Source organism: Helicoverpa zea, chromosome 5 (genome assembly GCF_022581195.2).
Source record: "Helicoverpa zea isolate HzStark_Cry1AcR chromosome 5, ilHelZeax1.1, whole genome shotgun sequence".
NCBI classification, from domain to species: domain Eukaryota; kingdom Metazoa; phylum Arthropoda; class Insecta; order Lepidoptera; family Noctuidae; genus Helicoverpa; species Helicoverpa zea.
This window is the reverse complement of record NC_061456.1, coordinates 5,815,836-5,841,525: the sequence shown is the minus strand read 5'-3', so window position 1 is coordinate 5,841,525 and position 25,690 is coordinate 5,815,836. Positions and strand designations below refer to the sequence as shown.

The following is a 25,690-nucleotide window of genomic DNA, read 5'->3' as shown; positions in this document are numbered from 1 at the left end:
AGGCATGCAATTGTCAATTGTTGAATTTTGTGAAAATCTGTTTTACATAGAGAACACGAATCGAATAGAGATAGAGATGTAGAGTGCTAGAGATACACCATTCCAAAATTAGGTCGCTCGCTACACGCTACATATTCAAATAAAATATTTCATTGACGTTAGAACATGGAACTAAAAAGTGATTCAGTTTTTCTATAGGACTGACGACACACAAAACCTAAGCGAAAATTTTCTCCTCAAGCGTTGAGAAAGGCTTGAAGAATGAAAGGGATGGAAATTACTTAATTTGCATCACATAGTGAGCGGATAAAGTCAAAACTCTATTTAAAAACGTTGAGACCCATGGTTTAAAACATAAAAGTAAATTATTATAAGTGGTATTTGAAATAATAAGCAAGAATAACGACGTTGAAGTTAGTCATATAGCCGCATGCCTCATGGTTTCTACTCGGGCAGGTGTGAAATACCATCCGTTATAATAATATGTCCTATTGTCGCTATGCAATAATGCTCGCCGGAATTTAGCAACAAGGCATGGGTAAGATCGTGTGTGGCGATTCAAAATGTTCCCAAATACTGGAGCATACATGCAACCGCGCCGCGTAGCAAGCCTTACCTAAATTGGAACAATTATATGGCAATACATGCCCTATGTATTGCCATATAATTGTTCCAATTTACTAGTATTTTTTATATATTTAGCTGGCATCATGGCAGTCATAGGTAGGTATACCTAAGAAACAGGCAGTTAATTATGAGAGAACTGGAATTTGGCACACATGTTCATTACAAATTATGTAACTGCTACCATAATTCTTTGGCAAAAGAACTTTCCTAGGTGGGTTGATTCCATTCTTATTTTTTTTATGAACGATAAAGTGGTAGTGTCAAGTTAATGGGTACGTAACACGATCATTGGCATTGCTTAAATGTCACTCTTCAATTTTCATGAGGGCACTGGTATATAAAGGCCTATACCTGTACTTATTGAATAGGTACACACATACCTATAAGCATCGATATATTTGTACTACGTACTAGATAGAACGTTCCGAACAAAAAGCTTACCACACTGAACTGCAGTGCAGACTATGCAGTGCCCAAAATGGCAAATCAGAGCGATTTTGACACCTGCGTCAGATGGATGTCTATGAAACGACAATTATAAAATAGAAAATACATATCAAGGTATAAACTTACACATATAAACTATTCGAGAGTCAAGTTAGTAAAATTACACGCTGTTCATGCTATTACAACGCTTGTATATCATACTTTTCATTTATAATTCAATTTTACAAATATGCATTAATTTGTTCCCGCCCGCCATCTTAAATTATGGATTAAGAAAATCGTGCAGAAACAGATGTGCCATAAAACTGGCAGTAGGTAAAATATCAATGAAAACAGACTTCACTTTGTCATGGTATGTTCTTACTTTCAAGAAAAAATAATTAAATTCGCGAAAATTTGTGATAGCCCTCTTAAGAAAAAAAAACATCGTAATTAATATTAAAAACCCTAAAAATAAGTTCCTGGTTTTAATATATTACATGATTTTGCATTCAATTAGATATAAATAAACTTTTTGATATATTACATGATTTTGAATTCACTTAGATATAAACTTTTTGAGTAATGAAAAATGTAGGCAAAATACGAGCGACACTTCTGCAATTAACATCAATGAGGATGACTACATGTCAATGCCTATAAGTATATGTCAATGCCTATAAGTATGTAGGTACTACCCTTTTAATAAGCACTTATATTTCTATCTACTACTTAAATCCCATTTCTACATATATTTGGTAAATATGGTACGGATAAATATTTAATACGTTATTGCAGACAGTATCTATGTATTTATCACTGACTTAAAGGAAAACATTTTACCATGATGACTTTAATAACAAAGGACATAATGCAACAAAGTGTCTAAGTATTCATAGGAATTTTTCTTCATGAAAGCGAATACCACGATCGTGATTTCTTAATAAATACTTAGTACTCTGGAATGGTAGCTTCAATAATCTACCTAAACGATTCCATATTATTAGACAGCTTAACTGCCTTATCGTAACTCGCATGACGACGAAACACTTTTATTTGATGGATTCCTCGTGAAATAATAACTAAATAATGGTAGTTTTATTTTGATGAAACGACGAAGCAGGAAAAATAAAGTAGGTAATATTTTGCGTGACTCTTTTTGCAAATCGTTCTACGAAGTATGAATACATTACTTTGAGAAGCAAAAATTTTCCTCCCTATCATTCTATATGATTGATATCTAAAAAGTGGCTTTACCTGAATATCGGTATGAGCTCTTTTTGGCATACTTACTTCAGGCATTTTCACCAAATAATGACAGAGGCAAAAATACAAGAAGACTTTTCCCTAACACGCGCTTAATATTTGTTTTTTATAGGACCGGTTAAATATACATGAAGTCAAATTAATTACTGTAAACAAATTAACGTTCAAAAAGTATACAAGATAATACTTATTCATGATGCGAACGACACTGTTTGCAACAGAGAGCCACCCGCATTGTACATCTCCTTGAGCTAAGAGTTCTTATAACTCTTTGGCTGACGTTGGGTCGAGTGGATGAACTGTGACCTGTGTTCCAAGATACGCCGTAGTTAAGTCGTTAGGCTTGTAAACTTAATAATTCAAGCGCACATCATTCAACACATCAATTCTTCTAGGCATTTGATGGATAAGACAATCATGTTGTCGCTGAAATTACTATCGGAATATCCTCGACAGCGTTACATGAAATGTCAGGGTTGATATAGTTGCTACGATAAATAATTTTATAAATCCTAAATCCAGAATCAATTTTCTTGTTCAGGGAAATCGTATATTACACGTGACGCTTTCCTATAAAAGGCGATAAATAGGTACGAAGATATTCTAGAAAAGAATGCCTGAAAAATGGTCGTTGGCTCACGCTAACCGATAAAACTCTAACACTTTTTGTATCAGTCATATTGCACGGATTTTAGATCATACTTTACCTACAGTTTGGAAGATAAATTATTATATAAGACATGGCCGTGTTATTGAACGATAACTTGGCAAAGGCACTTAACGCTGCCTGAAACTTGACAGGGATTGTAAAAAGTGCCAAGCTAAATAATACTACGCAGATAGGATAACGAAATATTTTGTTTTGATAAATTTTGTGAAATCATTGACAAGGAGAATACTTGTTAGGTATAAGCTGGTTCTTGGAATAAGCTGAATGTGGAATGATAACAATAGACTTTCTTCTGTGCAGAGAGAATTGTTTGCGGCAAAAGCAGACAGCGGAGCCGCAGCAGTAGACCGTAAGCTGTCCTCATCGTCGGCTGGCAGCATGAAGAATAAGTGGCTAAAGGCTTTCCGAAGCTTAAAGCCCCCCAGCGCCCCTCCACCCCACGCGGCACCACCAGACAAGTAAGATAAAACCTTTGATATCATTCATTACCTATTTAAAATCATTGGAAGTTTAACACACAAGTTCATAAATTAAAGCATGGAAATCCAACTACCATCACAGGTTACAATTTTGCCATATTATATGTAATCAAAATGGATGCTGAAGCTAGATTTGAACGAACCGATGCTGAGCACGTAGAATTTTACGAGTCGATAAGTTCAATGTGAAGACATTACCATTTTTCACAAAAATTAATAATCCGTTCGACTTTCATAACACTTTTGGCACAAAACAGTTTTTCAGTAGGCATGATCCATCTTTGAAACGGATACTACCTGCTGAATAAGCTGCCGGTTCAGTGTAAATTGCAAAAGAACTACCAAGAGACAACTTGGAATCCTGCTTACCATGTGAAAGGAAATTACACTAGCGAGCAATAACCGAGGCCAGGAAATAAACTTCGCTTTGAAATGGGCCGAACACACATGTTTCTAGTACCTACATATATTATAACATAAATCTTAATTTGCTATCATTGTTAAAGGCGTACCCGTACCTATTTAATGGAAAAGATAGTTACTATATACATGCAGAGTACCTTTATGTAGGTACCTAAGTAAGGAAAATATTTGTTTCATAACAATAGAGACATTTATAGCCTAAATAAGAAAATACACGTTTTTTTTTTTTAAATAAACATTGTAATATTATTTTATGTTAATAAATTAAATACCAACGAATTTGAAGATTTCCTATTCTTAGTTGGTATTGCTTACCACATTTTGCTATAGTTAACTTAATGACAAGGGCAAAACAGCAAAATAATAAAACGGTGTACCCAGCGACCTCACGGTATTATTAAGCACAATTAACTTCTTATTTCGATGATTCGCTTGGCCAATTTTCCATTTTAACAGTGCCATGTACGCCGAAATTGGACGAGCCAGATTTAAATTTACAAGGCACACAAGTTGTGGCACGAAACTCGTTGTTAGAAGATTGCAGCTTTAAAATCTGGGAAATTAAAAGCTAAAGTCACGTTCGTCAAAGAAATCAGATTACAATTATTGATCAGTCGCATTGTGTAAGAGCATTATGTCTCAGTGCAAACAAGATTACTAACGCAAGTATCCGCTTTACAATGTAAGGCTTCTAAATGTACTTAACAAAGTTAATTATTATATCAAATAGCTATTTAAAAGTGCTACATAAGATAGATCTAGTGCGGGTAGCAGCTGAAGTAAGCGAGTGGAACGACCAAAGTAAACACCGTGTATGTTTAAAATGGCTATTTGAATAAATCTTAAGGTTTTTACTTTTATAATGATGGATAGCTCACATACCTGTGTGTATTGATTACTGAATAAAGTCAATATACCTAACACATTTCTAGTTCACAAATGGAAAATTTGAAAGGAACAGAAGCAGATAATTTCTGTATTTATTATAAGCAAACAATAAATAAACAAGATCATTCAAGTGTAACACTGAATCTTTAACGAGGGTGTTGAGTTTCTAAGAAAGTCCGCAGCCAGGCGATATTTCCAGCGCTCTATACAAATAATGAAACTCAAGATAACGAGATGCACACAATAGTCACAGAACTACGAACTAGTCTGTTGACACAATACATAAGGAGTGCTACTTCGCGTAATACGATTTTTATTTTCACTCCAACTGTCGTGTTCACGAATTTATATAATCTTCGCAATGCCTATGTTAGTCACATTTGCTTCGTGTGCACATGCTGTATATTGCTGAAATATATTTTTTCTAATGAAAATTATATACATAGGTACTTACTTGACAAGCTTCATCAATGTGGGATTTAAATGTATAAAACCACGTCCCATTTAGGGTATGAATATTGATAAAATAGAAATGTCTGCTCGTATTTAAGTATATTAACACAATGAAACAATATCAGCTTTATTTGATTCGCATCCATTTTGAAGCTATTTTTATTAATAATCGTATCATGCCTAGTGTCTAGTGACAGCAAATGCGTTTAGTGTAAGTCATTTAATTTCACACTACGATAACAATAAAATTGTAAGGAAACAACACAATCATAATTGAATCACTTACACTTTCTAACTGTAATCTGTGATGATGGCATCCAGTGATAAAAAACAAAAGAAACCTATGTCAATACCATTCATTACTAAAAATGCATCGCTATCACACAGGTTTCTGCACTAATTGTATTTGATCACATTTATTTCGTGTTTTGTTCATCTTGGTGTTTCTCTCTTTTTGCATCGATAAAGAAAAAATCAAATGTACCACGCGGTGTCGACGGTTATGGCAATGAGGTAACTGTGCCCCGTAGGTGTGAGCCTATGTTTGTAAATGTTTCATTTATCCAAATATTGGAAATACCGCTCATCTTTTGACACGTAGAAATAATCCCAAACAGCATGTTCCTTATTATGTTTGCTTGTGTACACAAAACAAAATATTTATTAGCGACATTTCTCACCAGCTTATAGATTATACTACAATACACACTTCTGCCAAGTAATGTGCTTGGAACCCTTCAGTTACAACTTGTACTACCTACTCAACCCTATCTATCGGCTTTGAATTCAGTTTTGCAATAAATTATAAATTCAGTGTGCTTGCTATGTTTTCAGTCTAATCCAATGTTAATTGATTCAATTGATAATGTAATTTGTGTAGAAGACTGTTCGTGTTTGGAATGAACGTCAAGGCGAAGGGAGGCCATTACCTAACAGTTCATTAGGTGTTGTACCGGTGTCGGCTGGGGACTTATTACCAACCACCTCGTAGACTGATTCACGGACTGTCTCCCCTTGACCTTGGACGTCATCGGTCGATATCCGTGACGTACAAATATTATAATATGACAATGCCAGGGTTAATACACAAATGACAACCATTGTGAAAAACAGAATTTAGCTAGAAATTAGCTATTTAAAACCAAAATCTTCCGGAACGTAAACTCGTAGAAATGCTATGGTTGAAACTACCTGTTTGACACTGAATCTTCAGCTAACTTGACACCGATTTGTATAACGAATAATAAGTTCGTACACTAGAATAAAAGTTGTTTATTTTGTAGGAGGAATGGAGCAGCAAGAGACGCTATGCGCGCAGGAGGCGATTCTGAAGCACACAACTTTCAAGAATACACGTATAAGAAAATAACGCCTTGCGATGTCTGCTCACAAGTACTTAGAGGTAAGATGTGCATTTGGAGTTTGATCGCAACTACTAAAAGTCAATTCCAATAAAATTCCGTGCGGCATCGTTTGAGTAGAACACAAAGATACGAGACATCTATTAGAATTTAGGCGAGGCCTTCAATAAATAGGACTGAATAAAATAATGTTCTAAGTTATATGTAAAAAAATACCAACTAAGTAAATGATCGCACTAATTAAACGTCTATGTATTCCCTCGAGTGGTGAAAACAAAACACGCCTTATCATTAGAATGTTCTTTATTCCATTACCTTTATGGCCTACTAGTGGCACTAAACCTGATACCCGCAACGAAGTACAAGGTTGCAAATTGTTTTTCATTAGATTTAAAAATAGAGTCGGCAAACTATGAATGTATGTGAACCTAATTACGAGAAAGCAAAGCCATTAGTAGGCACACGTGATTCTGTTTTCCAACGTTGCTTTCGTACACGAAAATTAAATGTAAATCCCTTCCCATAAAAACAGTTATGAAATAAAATAAAAGGCTTCATTACTTAGTATCTACGGAGGTCTGCTCAACGACAATATCGTCCTGTTATTCTTTAATATCTACCTATCAAAGTTTGAACTCTACACTAATATTTGTAATATCAATTTACCATTCAATAGAATATTCTCAGAATCTTAGTTTGTAACTGACACACAACATGTAAGACAACAATAACTTCTAGGTACAAGATTTCGACTAATAACAGAAAGGTATCGTTAAATCAGAATAAAGGTCCATTATCTCGACTTTGCTTTGACTGGCAGACACAGTCAGCTTTTGTGAAATTGGAAAGATGTACCTATCTTCATAAGTGTAACAAAACACCTTCGGCTCATAGGCACAGGACTCACATTTAGAGACTGCTTAGCACGAAGCATGACGTAGTTTATTGATATTGGCTGGAATTTAGGACCAGCAGGGCGATAGAATTTCAGGCTAGAAGCTACTTTCTCTTATTAGCGAAAAACAAAACCGTCATCAAAGGTTTGAATCCACGTGCTGTTGTCTTACAACAGCCTTTAAACTTTGCGGACACGTGCACATGCAATCACGTTTCCTAGTACAACGTTACAAAGGACTTACTCAAGTAAAACATTCAGATGGCTTTGTTGTTCTTACGGACTTCTAACGGATATTAGTCCGTTTTCAACCAGCTTTCAAGGAAAATTATTTACAGCTATAGGTTACCTCAGTGAACCTTCTAAACCATGGACTATGAGGTACAAAAGAATGTCATGATCACACAGTACATGACCAATCAATACAACTTTCGAGGAACTACGGCCTTGAGTAGATATTTTAGAATGTGTCAGATTTGTCATTGTTTTTTTTTACCCTGCCTCGTGTTTGAGTTTGGTATTGCGAAGTAAATTGCTATAATTTTCAATCTGATGACATAGAATGTTAAAAAGATATGAGTAAGCAATTTCAGTGAAATAACGATGGCTCAATAGAAAATGCAAGAATGCTAATGTATCTAGGGGAAAACAACGGAGGTCCTGATTACTGCTTTGCGTGGTTCACTCTAACTTCTTTGCTCTAACGTCTTTAAATTTTCCAACGAAAAGTTTTATTTAGTTAAATGAAAAGTAAAAAATTAGAAGTCATTAACTAAGTTTATAAATTGAGCCTTGCGTTTGCGTGCCACGTTTATTATATAAAATAATAATAATAAACAATTAGCAAGAAACACGAGGCTTGATTGGTATCAATACTATTTTGTTTAGGAATATTATTTTACGTAACGGCCGGTTAGTGACTTCACATTTTGGGTTTATATAATTTAACTATCTTACCATGAAATCCTGAATGGATGAAGTAATCTATTCATAACGTAATTGGAGCCTGTTTAGTTCTCAAACTTTGTAGCTGTAAAATTTTGAAACTATAGTGTCATTAATATCTAAATAACTATTCGAATTTCGTTAAAGCATTCACTAGTACTGATTATATCATTCTTAAATATTAATTGTAGTTTTTAAACTGATTTTTGTTTCCCCCAGTCAACTAAAAAGCGTTTATGTTTGGGTCATTGACTACTGGGTTAAAGTTAACTGGGTACACAACGCTACACTAACCCATAAAATTTGATTGATGTGCAATACCTAATAGACGAGCTAACAATCAGTTTGTGTGTAAACTTCGATCGATAATTGATTGAGAGGGCGTGTTTGACATCCGACATCCATCATTTATCCTTCAATGTGTTTATTTTATAAATCATTCAACAATCCAATTAGTATAGTCACCCTGTACTCCGTCGCAAATGTGATCTCATTACAAATGTTGTATGTGGATCCTAAATCAAGAACCTTTGTTTCAGGTCATACTCGCCAAGGCTTACGCTGTCGGCTATGTAAGATGAACGTGCACACTGACTGCATGCCTCAGGTCGGCAGGTGTCAGACTAAGTCTCGACTCCTGCGCAGGCAGAAGAGCACATCCGAGATAGAGTCCCACAGAGTATTGGAAACAGCCTTCGACGATGAAAGTAAGGCCCTGTTGTAGCTTGTACTGTAACTCTTATGTTGCTAAGTTGATTTCAACAAGTAATATTCTGAACTGCTTAACAATCGCATACGTATCATATTTCAAAGTATCAAGATTCAACTAGAAAATCAACAATGAACAAATATGAGTTCTAATGATTTTTCAAGAACTTATGTTTTCTGAAATTATATATAGTATAACTTTTAATTACTTCTTACTTCACCATATTAGAACCATGCATTCAGAAGTTATGGTAAGTTCTTTGTTAATATGGACAACTAAGATTCGATTCATACAGATGTTATTATAACAGTTGACATACCTACATCTACATAATTGTTTAAAGTAGGAACTCTGGACAATGTCAATAATGCAAAAATATATAAAATACAAATAAATGAATGAATTACTTTGAACGTGAGAACATAATACACAGCCCCATTGAGCTTGGCAAAACACACAACGATCACATTCACGTATAGCTATGAACACAGTCGGAAGCTAACCTCACGTTGTCCAGGGGTGCAGGACGGGTGGCTGCCGGGACAGAGACTTACCAAGATCTCATTCAAGGGATCTGTCGAGTTCGATGATGATTTCGATAGCTACTGTGACTCGGGTACGGTATCAGACAGGAGTGACCCCTGTGCACCCTTCCGAAGCCGAGCGTTCGATATGACTAACAAAACTCAATGATCCTCTGTCCAAATACAAAATACTGTACATAAACGGTTACCCACTAACAAGCGAGTTCTAGACATGATACTCCACCTCAAGCACACAATAACAATTTGAGTATCACTAAACTTCGTCGTATCGCGAACCTGAATCTAATCGCATTTCGCTCGATGCTCAGAGGAGGAAGTGGATCTGACCTACCAAGTTCTGAAGAGGGCCAACGAAATTGGGAAGCCGGGCGGCGGCGGGGAATCGCGCGGGGGCCCGGTAGTGCGCGTGTCAGCCCCGGAGGAGACGCCGCCCGCGCGCTCGCCGGCGCGGCCGACCGCCGGCCTGGCCGTGGCGCCGCAGCCCGTCTCCTCTAGCTCAGGTCTGGCGCCGCACCCGAGCTCGCTCGCTTCTCCGCTCGAGTCGCGCCGTAGGCTGGCGGCCGTTCGCGTCGCGTCACGACGTGCGACGGCCGTCCGGCAGCTTCACTCAGATTCACTCGTTTTCAGTAGTGTCGAGTTGTTTTTTGCACGCATTGTTTAGTCGCGGGCGCAGGGCGGGGGCGGGGTGCGGTCGGTACTGAGCGCTGCTTGTCGGTAGGCGGGACGACGCGGCCCGACGGCGGTGTGCGGCGGAAGCTGTTCGCCGGCGTCAAGAGTTTGTCCATGTGGGGCTCGCGGTCGCGCCGCGGCTCGCCGCAGCACCGGTCCATTTCCCTGCCAGAAAGTACGCGCCCACGGCTGCCGTAGCGCATCGCTCTCTCAGTCTCACAGCTTTCTTTGTCCAGTCTTCTGGGTTACGGTGCCACGTTTTCGTTGTGTGTTCAGTATTTTATGTTTATTTATTTTTGTTTCGCGATTGCAGTGTTAGATTAGACAATAGGACTAAAAAATAGTCGAAGCTCGACAAGCACCTTAGTTGCTTTATCCTGTCCCTGCAGGGCTCATCCACCTTTCCTAAATAGGCGTAATGAATGACGAACTCGGCCGAATGTCATACTCGACCCGTACATTTCCTTTTGTTTTCCCACAATATTTTTTCTTTTATTTGTGATTCTTTATTATTTATATTTATATTTTGCTTTTATTTATTTTGTTTTGTCCGCACATTGTCTTTACAGAGACGGAGGTGACGACAACACGACCTTTCGGACAGCCCTTATGTTTAGTTAACGAAAACGGCGATCCACCGCCTTCGATTCTCAAGTCCACAGCGAGCGTCCGCAAGAAATGATTCGCTACATTGCAACCCCACGGGATCGAGACCAAATAATCATATCGCCTCGTAGGCAAGAGCACTGACTCAGCGCGGCAGTTTGGCATGTCCTCAATAACCGCTTCTCGGATGACTTAACTACCCCGAAGCGCCCCGCGTACTGTGATATATAAATTATATTGTTACTGTTACAATAAATGACAAAAAATATGCTTCCTTTCTCTGATTACCCTCGAGCACTCTATTTTACTCTTGATTTGGAGTCGTCTGTACATTATCTGCGAGTGCGTTTTGATGTAAGTGGTGCATGGCTTACGGCGGCGTGCCGATGTTTGCATGCGTTTTAGCATCGGCCATACACAATTAACACGAAGCCTCTCTTCTCTTGCACTCACGACCTATCACTGCCTTTCATGATTCGAATTCCACTTCTAATCGTTTCACGATTTGTCAAGTTCAAGCTAACCCGTAACGAACACGCCGGGCAAAACATCACAGAACACGCAACTACCTAACCGCTAATTGACTGAGGTTTCGTTTGGTTTGGCTTTCTTTAGGATTTACCCAGCAGCCATTTTATTTTAGATTGCGCAGGGCATCATCCACGAAGGAATAAGTAGAATTAGCATTGAAATAATTATAGACTGGCTCCTGTTTACTTGTCCACACAGGTTCAATGAAGAACTCCAAGAGTGCCCAAATGTTGAGGCAAGCAGACCGCACCAGTCCCTTACCTGGTACCGATATTGACATCGTATATAAGCGAATCCCCGTAGATTACTTCCACGTTGTTGGTTCAGACATACCTACGTATTGCATCGATGAGCATTTTGACAACAAACCTCATTCATGATGCCACATTTCTGTTACTATCTGAAAGCTGCTGATGACAAGCTGTATCTGTTAATAGATTAACCAGCCTATAGTTGTCACTACAATTTGAGCGTCACAACCAAAGAGTAGCTTTCACTATAGTAGTACTTACTACTCTATTTTGTAGCTGATAGGTTTTTACTATTGTCTTACTTTTTGCATCTCTATTCTTCTCTTATTCTAAATTACTTTTGTTCGCACTGCTTACGCACATTACATTTTGACTTTTTTTATTTTGTATACTAATATAGTTTGCTTGTATTCTCGTTCTGGTTGTTAACAATCATATAATTAAGACCTTATTCGCAGTCCCAACAAATTGACTTTATTTTACTTGACACTTGCTTCGACTGTTTCTTACACTTGCACATAAGAAAATAAAGGACTGTGAATAAGACAGTCTTAGTTTGTAAACATTTACTGTATCAAAACATAAAAATCAACTTGAATACTTGCCTCACAAAACAAAATTTGTTATCGTTTCACATATAATGCTCGACAACCCAACAATATCATACTTAACTTACCATTATTCAATGCCCTTTTTTGTCTTTTCATTACCTACAAATTCATTAAAATATAACTACATATACAATCAACACAAAAATATCCAAATCTGAAATCATAACAAATGGGTGGTGAGGGTGAGTATTAGAGTATACGCTCATACTGCATCCATTTTATAGCGCCGCATTCTCCGAGACGTCAAAAGTTGAACCTTAGAATGAAGAGTTTGTCGCTGGACTCGCCGGAGTGTGGCGAGCTGAGGCGGCGGCCTGCGCGCGACCAGGCCTCGCAGGGCAGCCGCGTGCTATGTACGACCTGACAGTAATACATACACCTGGGTCCAAACAACCTCACGCTTATTAACCATTGCTTTTAAGGATCGGACACTCGTCAATCAACTGCCCTCTATAGAACACAGTGTTTTTAAAAGTTTGCCAAATCTGTGAAATATACCCGACAAACAAAAGGGGCAGTTGGTTAGACCCAGTGCCCGAGTCCTCTCTGCGTAGATGCCGTTCCCGCTATGGCGCTAGAAACACAATGACAAATAAGCTTTAATATTTGTCAAAATTTGGTTCTTTGGACTCTGGTACTTGATGTCAAGCTGTTTGTGAGCACAAGCAATGTTCACCTACAAAGTCTATCCCTCCGGCTTAGCTTTTGTGTGTTAGTACGTTGGTAGGTAATGCCCAGTGGTTACCTATTTATTCTGTCTAGACATTCTTACAGTACTCGACGTCGCTCTGAATAACTAAAAGATCTGCTGTCTGTGGATGTCTCGTCTCTTACGTCACTCTGTTTTTTCTGCTAAGAATTGAACAGAATTCTCAATTACTTGAAATTGGCTTTAATAACAATCATCACAAGGACCATTCGTCTATTGTCAGGAAAAATCATAATAAAAGTGACTTGTCATCTGAATTCTGTACACTCACTGCCAAATTATTAGATAAGTTCATAACTTCACGTTCAAACCGTAAGTAATGTCTTTTGCATGTTAATTATGTTTTATTTTTATTTTTTCTAGGTAACTGCAGAGCAGTTTGCATGAGGCATGGCTTTAATAGAATAAATAACTATTCAATTCATAGTTATACACGTTCATGTACGTTATTACTTTTATTTCCAATAGTTGCTGATATACAGAAAAACAATGTGGACAGAAAGTTGCTCAGTAATGGAGCTTTATAGAATATCCAATAACAGACGATGGTATTGTTGTCAAAGATAATATAATAGATATATATCATAATACCCTGTATGAAGATCGCATATTCATTAGCACCTAGTCTTATCGATTTACTGATACAACATTGTTTTTCTGCGTTATTTAATAGATAAGTAGCCTTAATCTAATAAGTCACTTGAGTATTTATGACCCTTGTAACATTGTAACGAACTCTGCACGTTCACACGTGAATCCACGTATCTATCCATAAATAACACTTGTATTTTATTGGATTTTTAATTAAGATATCACTGTGTAAGCACCTACCACAAGGCAAGTAATCTCCACTATATAAAGATGAATGTCGTCGTATGCAATGCATTTTGTTTTACACGATTTAAATTCGATGGCAATGTATTTTAAGGGCTACCATTTACAACAAAAGATTTTTGCACGAAATGAACCGAAATATTTAAATACTAGGCCTAGGCACGTAAGAATGTGCCAGAAATTTCTATTAAAGCGAATGACCCGAAAAAGAAATAGGTCCCAGTTATAAATGGAAGTTCTTACTTCAATGGGATTCGCTGACACTAACGCTATTTGGCAATGGCATTACCCAACTGTGAAGAGAGATTATTTTACTCAAGAAGTAATACGAACTTGATTTATTAAATCGGGGCTGTCTTCGGAGAGTAGATCGACTAATTGAAATTTATTAGGGGGTCGTGTCGAATATATTTTCCATTCACGGTTGGGCAGTGCTAGCATCCTTTAGTGTGCTGACGAGCTAGTGGTGTTTGTGACAACAATATCAGTATAAAACCATGTGCAGCACCGTCGTCGCCGGTACACAGTCGGAGGATGCTTAGCGCGCGCGGGGGACGTATGAGCAGCGTGGAGCTGCCCGATGAGCCCGACAAGAGCCTGTCTTCGAACAGCGCTAGTCCGTGCCCTTCGCCAGTCAAGCAGATGAGCGTAAGTACTATGTTGGATGTAGATATGAGTATCTCAGTAGGAAATATACCTTACTCTGAAGTTGCTTGTTCGTTGAAGTAGGTAAAATCATCTGATATTCCAAGTCCCGAAGAAATCTTTATTCACTTTGAATCCTATGGGCCAAGAAAAAAAACCATATAGGTACAATACTTATTCAGCTTCAGGAAAATTTTCCCTTGTTATGTAGAGGGTCTAAAGAATGTTTTTCTTTACACATTTGTCAGAGTTCCTTCAGGAATAGACACATACGGAAATTCCTTCGCAGCCACACCTCGGTTATATAAATCGATTTGTTTGTTCGGCTAGCAACCAGACTCATTGCATAGGAACGCAAACAAACCATGGCAAAGTTCAGAATAGGATTAATCGACTGATATAGTGATTGAGTTGCCTAATAACAGTGAGATTGAAGTCTCCTAGAAGCAAAATATGTACTTGGTACTACTTGTAAAAAAACTCTGATTTACCTAATAATCTAAGAAGCCTTGGTTCTACGTTTATCTAGAAACACACGAAAAGAAAATGTATTTTCACTGTCTTCGCCATGGTGGGTAAATGGGCATGTAGGCACTTAGCCCGAGATTTATCTCCAGTTTGTTAAACGTCTCGGGTTGTTGAACTTACAGATGGTAGATAGATATAATACAGACCCTCCTAAAGCAATGTATTCTCTAGCATTTTAACTATATATTTTCCAATCCACTAGCGTAATATATGCTTTGCTATTCATGAATTTATAACAAGAAAACTCGCCTGGATTTTATATAAAGAAAAATTTCCACTCTTTTACGAACTCATACATGCAGTTATTTCTCAGCCATTCTAGCGTTGCATATTATCTGTGAACACGTTATTGCGTTAAGCTAGTAGGTAATTTGATAGTAAATACTAGATGTATGTGGAGACGGAGCAGAGTATATTGTAATCAGAAGTTAAATGAAAGTAACACAGGCCGTTTTTCCTCCAGAAACATCAAAGACTCCTGCCAACGAATCTATACGTGGTTCTGTACAACTTCAAGTCGCGTCATGCCGATGAACTTGACCTTAAGGCCGGCTACAAGGTCACCGTGATCGACACCTCGGATCCTGATTGGTGGAAGGGAAAATGTCTCGGCAAGATTGGATACTTCCCATCTAAATACTGCACCAAGCTGCAGGCAGGGGAGAGGGCTCTGCAAGTCACGCATAATCTTCAGGTAGGTTTCCTATTACATTTACATTATTTTCTATCCTATATTGTAACGCGAAAAGATTTGTTTGTTTGTAATAGATAAACTCAAAAACGACTAAACCGATTTTAAACCGATGTTGGAAACACTGTTGGAAAGCTACGCTCTTCCTGACTGGACGCGGATAAAACCGCGTTAAAACAGCTAATTAGTAATAAGGCAAATATTAGTAATTCAATCTCCTGAAAACGATATGTCTGCACGTGGCTGAACTTTAAAGATAAGTACTTAATATAAAGCGAAGCTTGGAGCGGTACCTAAACACTTCACATGAAAGCCCGGTGTGCCTAATCTAGGTTATCTCTTGTCTAGCCCTCAGTCAGTTTGATAGCTGATAAATATTTCATGTAAAGCTTAAGCTTACTGTACCGGAATACCATATTAATTTATGCTATGAAACTATACCTACATAGTACTGTCTCAAAACTTATAAAAGCCAAACACTACACTTCATAAGATTGGCATCACGTTTACCATTAAAGTAAAATAAAGACAGGAAGAGATTGGACATCCTATTCGTAGCCAAGAAACAGATACAAAAACAAATGAATTCAAGTTATAATTTATTCAATTCAAGACTATTGTGTTTCCATTCAGCGTTTGTGGTGAGCGGAAGTCCGAGCGATGAAAACTCAAAGTTATTGTTGGTGCATTGTTTGCTTGTTATGTAACAGACTTGACAGCTGCAGTGAACAAATGAAGTTATTTCGACTGCCTCTCTGACTTGTTTCAATTAGTGGTTTAATTTTCAGTACAGTGAGCATAAATAAAAATCTAGATTTTCAATGGTAACAGAGTTTGTGTTCGATTTTTGTCGATACATTTGTAAGTAAATAAGGCAATCTAAGAAAATGATGTCGTCAAAGATTTTATGGCAAAACAGCATTGCTATGTTCGCAATGCAAGGAATACGTATTTCGAACGCTATGCTCAGTAGTTATTGCATAACTCTAGACGTCACTGAAGCGAGTCATATAAGGGTGCGTCCACATCTGGCGAATGCGCCGCGAATGCGCCGCGAATGCGCAGCACGCGAGCCGATCGCGAGCTGTCCGCGAGCTGCGCGCGTGCAGTCACTGCAATAGTTCGGTGCGCCTCTTTAGCGCAACTCACGCAAGGCTCGTATAGAGCGCGCGAGCGGCGCGCGATCTGCGCGCAATCAGTTCTCGCCCTTACAGTTCCGTATATTGGCTCAGTACTATCGAAGATGGCAGACGTCGCGCGCCGCCTGCGCGCCGCTCGCGTGCGGCGCTTAGGTCGCGCGCGAGCTGCGCGCGGGCGGCGCAGAAGCGGCGCACGAACAAAAATGCACGCGCGCAGCTCGCGGACAGCTCGCGATCGGCTCGCGTGCTGCGCATTCGCGGCGCATTCGCCAGATGTGGACGCACCCTAATATTTTATTGCAATCTGACTGACGTCATCCCGTGCTGCGCTGCCCACTGAATTTTCTTCATAATCTTATTTTGTTTTTTACCTGGTTATTACCCTTGGCGTGGTCAGGCTTATAACAGGAAATGATAAGTATTTTAAGTATTTATAGCTTCACTTTAACTGTTTTTCAAAACTAAGTTACTTTCAAAAATAATATTTCGGTCCCATAAATTCACTCAGATGGACTCAGAATCGAAGAGTAAAGAAAATTCACAATGAACCTCATGCAGGATAGCTCTGCTTTTCTAAATTCAATGATTATCATGCTTGTCGGCAGTACAATTAAACGATATTTAATTACGGTATTATTTCGACATTTAAGGTACTAAATACTATTTTATAGGCCATAGATTTGCATGCAACGTTGCTTGCTTAGCTAAAAAAATATTAAAATGTTGATCATCTCAATCTCCAGGTATCAGACGGTGACAGCGGCTTAATGCTTCTCCGCGATCAGATCGTGATCCAAGTGGGTGAGGAGGTGGACGGTATGATGCTGATCCGCTCGGGCGACAACCGCCAGGGCGTGTGTCCGGTCAAGTTCTTGCAGGAAGTGTGACGCTTCAAGCTGCCTAATTTCGATTTTATGAGAGTGAGTACAACTTTATGAAGCGATAGTACAGTAGCACGTACGGACGCTATCGACCGGGGTCTCGGGATATTTTAATAAGAAAATCTTCAATAACTTTTTAACTTGTGTTTATTCGACGGTTTGGAGGAGAAATGCCCACTTCAATATAAAAACCTAATCTGTTCCTTTTCACAAAGAACGCAATTTAAATGATTGTCCAGCCAAACCGAAAATATATTGAATAAAAACTAGTATTTAACCTCTAAAGTACTTGTATCCTCCAACGCATAAGCGTCATCCTGAATCAGTTAAAAGAACTCTTGATAACACCAATCCTTTTCTTGTGTCTCATTTTGAATAGAATTGAGATATGTTACATTTTATACATTAATTATTCAAGAATTAATCTTTAAGTAATTAAATATAGCTTTAAAAAAAGCTCAAAAAATATTACAAATTACATTATAATGTAGTACTAATACTAATTGAAGATTAGATGGATGCGCGTTTGCGTGTCTAGATTCACATTAAATTAAATCCCTAAAAACCAACCACTATAATATTAGGTAGGTACATAATGTAATGTCATCCATGTGACCCCGTCAGGCCAATCACGGCAGGTTTAATGGGATTAAGTATGGATTAAGGAGCCGTATGCGAGCCAAATCGCTTCACCTATTAGATACATTAGTGGCATGCCTATGACTACGAGTAGAGTACCTACATATGTAGGTATAGGTACCTACTACGAAATACCTACCTTGAATATACCTTAGCTGTAGATACTTACAGTATTCAATGTTTACTAATTGTAATATATTATCTATTTAATTTTTTCTCTTTTGGCGACGTTAGGTGAAACTTCTCATTAATTAAAACATGTCAATGACCTATTTCAGAAACGCGGCTCCCTAACTGACGAAACGATACCAACACGATACGCACCAAAAACGATCCGAAGCGCTCCGGTCACGCCTTGCGACAGCGAAACATCCACATGGTCCGACCGCAACCGTAGCAAGCACAGCTACGAATTTCCCTCAGGATACGCCACTAGCTACGGCGACTACGAGAAGTCTAGCTACAACTCCGGCTACGACTACACCAAAGCCGGTTACGAAGCGTCTACATCTGCCGCGTCTGCGTCGACTTCGCATAATAAAGGCTACGAATCGGGGGTGTATGACAAAAGCTACGAAGCGTATGATAAAGGTTACGAGGGTTCGTATAGGTACGAAGGTTCTACAGGGTATGATAAGGGGGAGCCGGGTTTCAAGCACAGTTATGAGTCTGAGGGTATGTGGTGGTGGCGTAGGCCGCTGGGTGTCCGTCGTACGTCGTGCCGGCGATGTGGCGCGAACTCGGCCACGCGGCCGCTGCGCATGACGCCGTGCGCAGGCGTGGCGTGTGACGCCGAGCCGCCGCGACGCCCCGTCATGTCGCGCGACCGACCGCTGCAGTTCGTTAAGCAACTCTTTTTGTAATTTTTATATATCATTATTATATGTATTACGTATCTTGCGAATATACGTTATGTTTTGTGATTTTGAGTAGATTCTCTAGGACTATTCTACTAGGATCAAACTTCAGACCTAAGCGATCTGCTACTGTCTGCAGTAGATTTAAGCCAAGTGGGTAAGCGGTTATATATTACTGTTTATCCACGGCGACAGCGAATATCGCGTAGATCTGAAGAACGAAGAAACTGGCCTTTAGGTTAAAATTAGTTTGGCTTCAGAAATTGCCTTTCGATTAATACAGTTTAGTATTTTGTCGTTTGATAACTTATGTATTGTATTGTACTTATACATTATGCTATAATTAAGTAATTAGACTTTTGGTTTTAACTGATTGGATTAAGGCAATAACGGTTAGGTATACAATCACGGCCTACGGTAATATTACTTTTGGTAATTTTCGTATTCTCCCAATTTACATGATTTTATAATGTTATATATTTATATATTATACACATTATAATAGGTCCATTTACGTAAAATTACTTGGCAACATATCATTTTTTGAACAATGTGATTTAAACTTAAATTAATTTAATTGGAATATAAATATGTACTATTGTATGAAATAAGACTTATGTATTAAATGAAAGCGTGATTTACAAAATATGTATTGCGAATTCGCCGAATTTTGTGTGAATTATGTATTTCGATTGCTTAAAGCTGAACAAAATCGACACGGAAATAGAGAAAATAGTAATAAGAGAATATTGGTAGGTAGAGGAGATGGTAAAATATGATTAGTGTATCGGATCGGTAGATTAGAACCGCACGCTACTTAAGTTAAATAATATCATTAGTTGATAGCAGGAATGTTTAGTTTAGACTTTAGCCTTACATCGTAGTCCTAATTAGCCGGTTGCATCGGTCAATGATTAACACAGAGTGGAATAGTATACTAACTAGAAAACTGCGTACATTTACCTAACTGTTATGAAAAGTATCGGTACTCTATTCTATGGTAATTCCGTCTCAGGTCAATGACCTTATCCTTCCACTACAGCTATAATTTCTAGCTCGAGCTCGCCAACATATTGCTCACACTTTTTATACTGAAGTTACAGTTATTCTTCTTTATGAAGTTACACAAAACTTTCATAAATATTCTCAGGTGCAGCTTTGATTTTTAGATAATCCATCTCAAGTGCCGAATGTTTTCTATTTGGATAAAGTGAGTTTTTTTACAAACAGATTGCGATTAAATTATTTTACTTTGTCGTGTCGTGTAGTACTGAGTCTTTCAAGAGACTTGGCATTTGGTTTTAAATCAGAGCAATCTGACGTGGTCTTTGCAGATTATTCTTTAATTTAAAAAAGATCTATTAAAGACCCTACACATTTACCAACACCCCCTAAAAACATTAACCTGTAAGGTAAAATGTTTTGACTACCTGTTACTGTAAACAAAATAAATTAAAAAGTTCTTCTAGTCAAAAACGGAAACAAAAACTGGTTTAAAAAAAAAGATTACTTTACAAAAAGAGATTACTTTTACAAAACTAAAGAAATGGGCTGCCATTGAATACCTAATTAGAAAACCATACACCGAATATGTAGGCACACGATATCAAATGACTTACCGATTTCTTAGCCAGGTTATCGAATCGCAATAAATTGATTCATTAATAAAACGTCTATTAAATAACTACCACAACCAAATCCACAAAAAATACATAACCTACTTATATAAGTATAGTATCAGAATAATATCAAATTAGTAGGAGAATAAATAAATATAAGTTAGTTGAGACGTCTCGTCCACTCGATGTCTACAGACTTTAGCCATTCAGTTAATAAATATGAAATAGTTTTATTATTAGTATTGAAATACACTACAAGTAAACATCTTTATTTTTGTTTTGATATTCAACGATAAGGGAAATAAATTAAATAGGTATTTATTAATATAAATACTTAAATACTATGTATATATTTTGGTGTCACTACATGCCTTTTATCTAAGTTCAGTGAGCAATTATTATTCGCATTTTGTCTTAGATAATTTGCAATAGTTTAATTAAGTAATCTCACAGTACCTATAAATAATTAAAATAAGACAGCCAATTAACTAACTGATGAGATTATTTAGCACCTTGACATAATTATTATATGTAAATACATTTGCTTAAGTTTTGCCTTTATTTAAGCATTTATTTATTATGGTTTAGTTTACAAAAGTTATATAACAGAATCTTATTTAGTCATAGTTTTTATGTTTTGGTACCTTATAGTAATTCGCATCGTTTTAGCTATAGAGTAATAATAATTACCTAATAGTAGGTTTACACTAAGAGATAGAAACGCATAGAAGTGTTGACTGTTTTATTTAATTTGGAGTTAGCCCAAAAATATTTACTACATGAGTGCTATTTTTCATACCCCGTTATAGTTAGCTTCTTATATTTGGAATTTAATTACTATATCTGCATACTTATTTACAATATTCTCTATTCCTAATTTCTTGAAAAAAATATATATACAGAGTCCCAAAAATATCTTATAATCGATACTTTATTAATGTTAACGCATTATTTTAGTTAACACGTTAAGCCGTCCCCTGAAGTTTTAAGAATATATACGTATATGAATATATAAAATATATACATTACCAAATTAATAATAAGATGCACATAACATATACATAGATATTTTAGTGCGTAAAACGTAATGTACGAGTGGTCGTTGAAAGAGTGGGAATAATATGAGATTAGAAACGTTCATTGCCGGATTTGAGCTGATAAAATGAGAAAACTCAACTTTAGGACATTCCTATTGTTAAAATGTAAAAGGATGTAATGGCACGAACTGCCGTTTTAATTAATACCACTTCAATCGCCATCACAATGAAACAATGGTTTTTTTGCGATACACGGAAGGCGAAAGCAATTACCTACATGAGAACTATTCAGTGGATACTTTTTAATGTTCGACCTTCAATACACAAGTAAAAGGTTCAACCTTGTGTAGTTTAGAAAATTTAAAAAGAAAATAAGGTAAAATTCACATACCTGGGTATTTTTGCGGTTTTACCAAATTGAGCTAAAGCTATATTTTAATCCTAAATACTAAAGTGAGACAGGTTCCTTATAAATTCGTTGCATAAAATGCTCTAGTATTATTTATTTGGCTAATTGAAAAGCTTTATAAAAGTTATATATTCATAAAAGGAGGTATTATTATACATGATTGACACAGCTCTGAAATCTGTTGAGCACTAATGGCGTAGTCCATTTAAAATCACGGACAAAAAAATAGATATCAAACTTGTACAGCCCATTAGAGATTAGAACGACTAACAATATACGCATAGTTTACGAGTTGTCATCGTACATAAACCGTTGTGACTAGATCAATTTGATGGTAATAACTAGGTATATCCAACTGCTTATTATTTAAGGGAGGTTCATTTTCAAGATTAGCATACAAACGGTTGCAAAATAATGTAGGGAGTGCCATCTGAACTTGTGCAGAGCCTTAGATGGATTGAGAAATCAAATTGATCAATCTACACGGTTAGAAAAGCTGCCATGATAATAGGTAATCCCAGTTAGCGGTATATAAACCTTTAAATAAATAAAATGGCTTCAAGATTCTAAACTTAACCATAAGAGACCCTACTTTAGGTAGGAACTTCTGTATTTATTTAAATTACAGAATTCATTTTCAAAACATAGGTAATTGTTTAGTTGCACTTTAAGATTTAAAATTTAAATTACCATTTTATGTGTATACCACAGTTCTAAATGTAAAAGATCTAAAAATTGTTGTATGAGTTCATAAATTCGTTATTAATTGGTCCATATTATATGAGTCTTATAATTACATATTTGACAAGTGATTTAATTAAATATAGGAAATTAACGAGACGTAGCGTGTAATTAATAATATATATATGTATTTATATCTCTCTTACCCCCTATTTCAATTCTTATATCTTACAAACATCCTTTAAATATAAAAAATAAGACTACTACTCAAAATCCGTCTCATTTATTCATAATAGAATTACAAAAACAAAGAAACGACGTGAAAACATACCCGTCAGAAACATACATGTACAGACAAGGTTTGCATTGCCAGATTTTGAAACCATAATAGTTAAAATTAAAAAAAGCTAATCCTAATACCTTAACCGTCTTACCACAAAAACTTTTAAACGTCAGTTTAAGACTTGTCTAAAAAAAATTCAAATTATGACGTTGAAATAAGGTCCATTTCGGAACCACAATTTTTTTAGACAAGTATTTGACACGTGGTTAAGTTTTTGTAGTAAGACCATAACTATTTATGCTACTATAACACAGATAAAAAAATATATAAAAGAATAATTAATTTCACATACATATACATTTTACAGATTGAAAATTATTTATATCTATAGATACCTTATATTTAGAATATACGAAAGTTTATCTAGTCTCCGTAACAGACTCATTCGTAGACGTAGATTTGTGTTACGAAGAAGTAACTTAACGTACCCTTTAGCATAGTTAGGTGTTCGTGCTAAATGTTCAAAGATATCCAACACTTTAATAGTGTTCCACTTTACATTAATCCATATTATGAGAGTATTCGTAATAAGTATAGTAAAAAACACGTACGAAAAACGGAACCAAATTATTAAATTAAATATATTATGTATTAGCATAGGTCCTAGAATCCTGCGAGATGAATCCCAAGTGAGATGTTTGTATTATAATTAAACTAATATTTTAGTCATTCTTAAATGGTAATGACATTTAATTATCATTTATTTTTTTGGTCTGTCTCTAACTATGAAGTATAACAACTACTTACTTAATGACATCGTGATTTCATACTGTTTGCTGAACTTTTTGTGATAGTGAAAAAAGATGTGAGGAAATATCAAAATTGTATTTTTTGTCGAAAATAAACCTTAACTTTTGTGAAAAGAAACATTTTCCTGTACCTTCCTCTAAATATTTATTCTATATCCTATACTTACCTAAGCCATATAAATCAAGTTATAAAATTATATTGATAAGATTACCTATATTCAATTGTTTGAAATAAAAAAATATATTAAAATTAAAATATTCCTTAAATTACCTAACTATAATATTCTAATTTAATCCCAATGCAATTTAAGTGTGAAGACTGAAATATCAAATTGTTGTAAAGTTTTTGAACGGAGTAATTATACTTGTAGTTAGAAATGGCCACACTTAATTGTTAATCGTGAACACGAATTATCCAATGAGCTATTATTATAAGTAACACCGACTTAGGTTTAGCAAACATACAGATTATGTGACTTGTCGTTTAGTTTAGGCAAAGACCTATTCGTGAAAATAATGATTGTTTAGAAAAAAGTACCTAATTGTCGCTTATGTTCTGTTAAAAATGCGTTAATTTAATTTCGAGGTTTATTGAGAATGTTGTGTTAGTAATAAAGATTGTGTCTTAAAACTGTAGTTTAACTCAAACTAAAAAAGAATTGCTTCAAAAAGGTTTTATACAAGAAAGTGTCTCCCTATAAAAAGTTAACAATTAGCGTTAACTATAATTAATGAGGACTAGGTACTTATCAGATCAAGTCAGTATCTACTTTACAGTCATTTTTTGTCCTGTCTATTATACCCCCTCTCTTCAAAAGACTTTTTACTAAATAGTTTCTACAAGGTTGTTCTAGATTAGATACACGCTACAAAATAATTTCGTCCTAAATACTTACGCGCGCTCTAATTGAAAACATCCCAATAATCTAATTAAACGATGTCATCTAGTGTCCGGAATTTAAATTCACGAGTGATAGATGCGTCAGTTAGTCAGTAGATGGCGTTCTAAGTAAATCAAACGCCACAACGCAGGCATGCACATTGCCGAGCACTTCATACACTAGTGATGAGATATACAAAGAGCTGTCGACAGATGCGCAGCTGTTTATCAAAGAGCAATAAAGGAAGATCGTTGTAGATGAATAGACAAAGTCAGAATTAATTAAAGTACTTGCAGACTGTACTGAGAGCCACTCTTGAACGCTTACCGTACTAAATACTAAGAAATGTAATTTTCTTACGTCATGGTTGAGAAATTCCATATTCTTAAATTATAAATTCCAACGAAAGTATCGAACCGAAACAGTGTGTTATGCTACATGCGCAGGCCGGCATGGCGGCAAGTCGCTGCCGACCCTACTCCTCGCCTCCACGCCATGTGTCGATAACCCTGCAGCAGACGCGGCTTACCAACATCACGCCTGCGCCGGTGACGTCTCTCAGAGGCGGCACTAAACTGGACGCATTCCAATGTATTCGCGAACGCGCTGCGACACTTTCTTATTCCCTCTTAAATCTTAAAAAAGTATTCAACAAAGGCTTATTGGCACATTACAATAAAATCTCATGGATAC

At 36.7% G+C, this 25,690-nt stretch overlaps 1 protein-coding gene across 1 annotated transcript in view; it reads left to right on the top strand.

The window, feature by feature from the left end:
- LOC124630203 overlaps positions 1-24,747 on the top strand; it is a 151,149-nt gene extending 126,402 nt beyond the window's left edge. Inside the window, exons 12-22 of the mRNA XM_047163947.1 lie at positions 3,290-3,447; positions 6,516-6,634; positions 8,973-9,140; positions 9,996-10,187; positions 11,692-11,757; positions 12,580-12,708; positions 13,428-13,505; positions 14,404-14,546; positions 15,535-15,765; positions 17,645-17,821; positions 18,700-24,747. Coding sequence (XP_047019903.1) covers positions 3,290-3,447; positions 6,516-6,634; positions 8,973-9,140; positions 9,996-10,187; positions 11,692-11,757; positions 12,580-12,708; positions 13,428-13,505; positions 14,404-14,546; positions 15,535-15,765; positions 17,645-17,788 — 1,428 coding nt within the window. The 3' untranslated portion in view covers positions 17,789-17,821; positions 18,700-24,747. The remainder of the gene's footprint in view (positions 1-3,289; positions 3,448-6,515; positions 6,635-8,972; positions 9,141-9,995; positions 10,188-11,691; positions 11,758-12,579; positions 12,709-13,427; positions 13,506-14,403; positions 14,547-15,534; positions 15,766-17,644; positions 17,822-18,699) is intronic.
- The last annotated feature ends 943 nt before the right edge of the window (positions 24,748-25,690 follow it).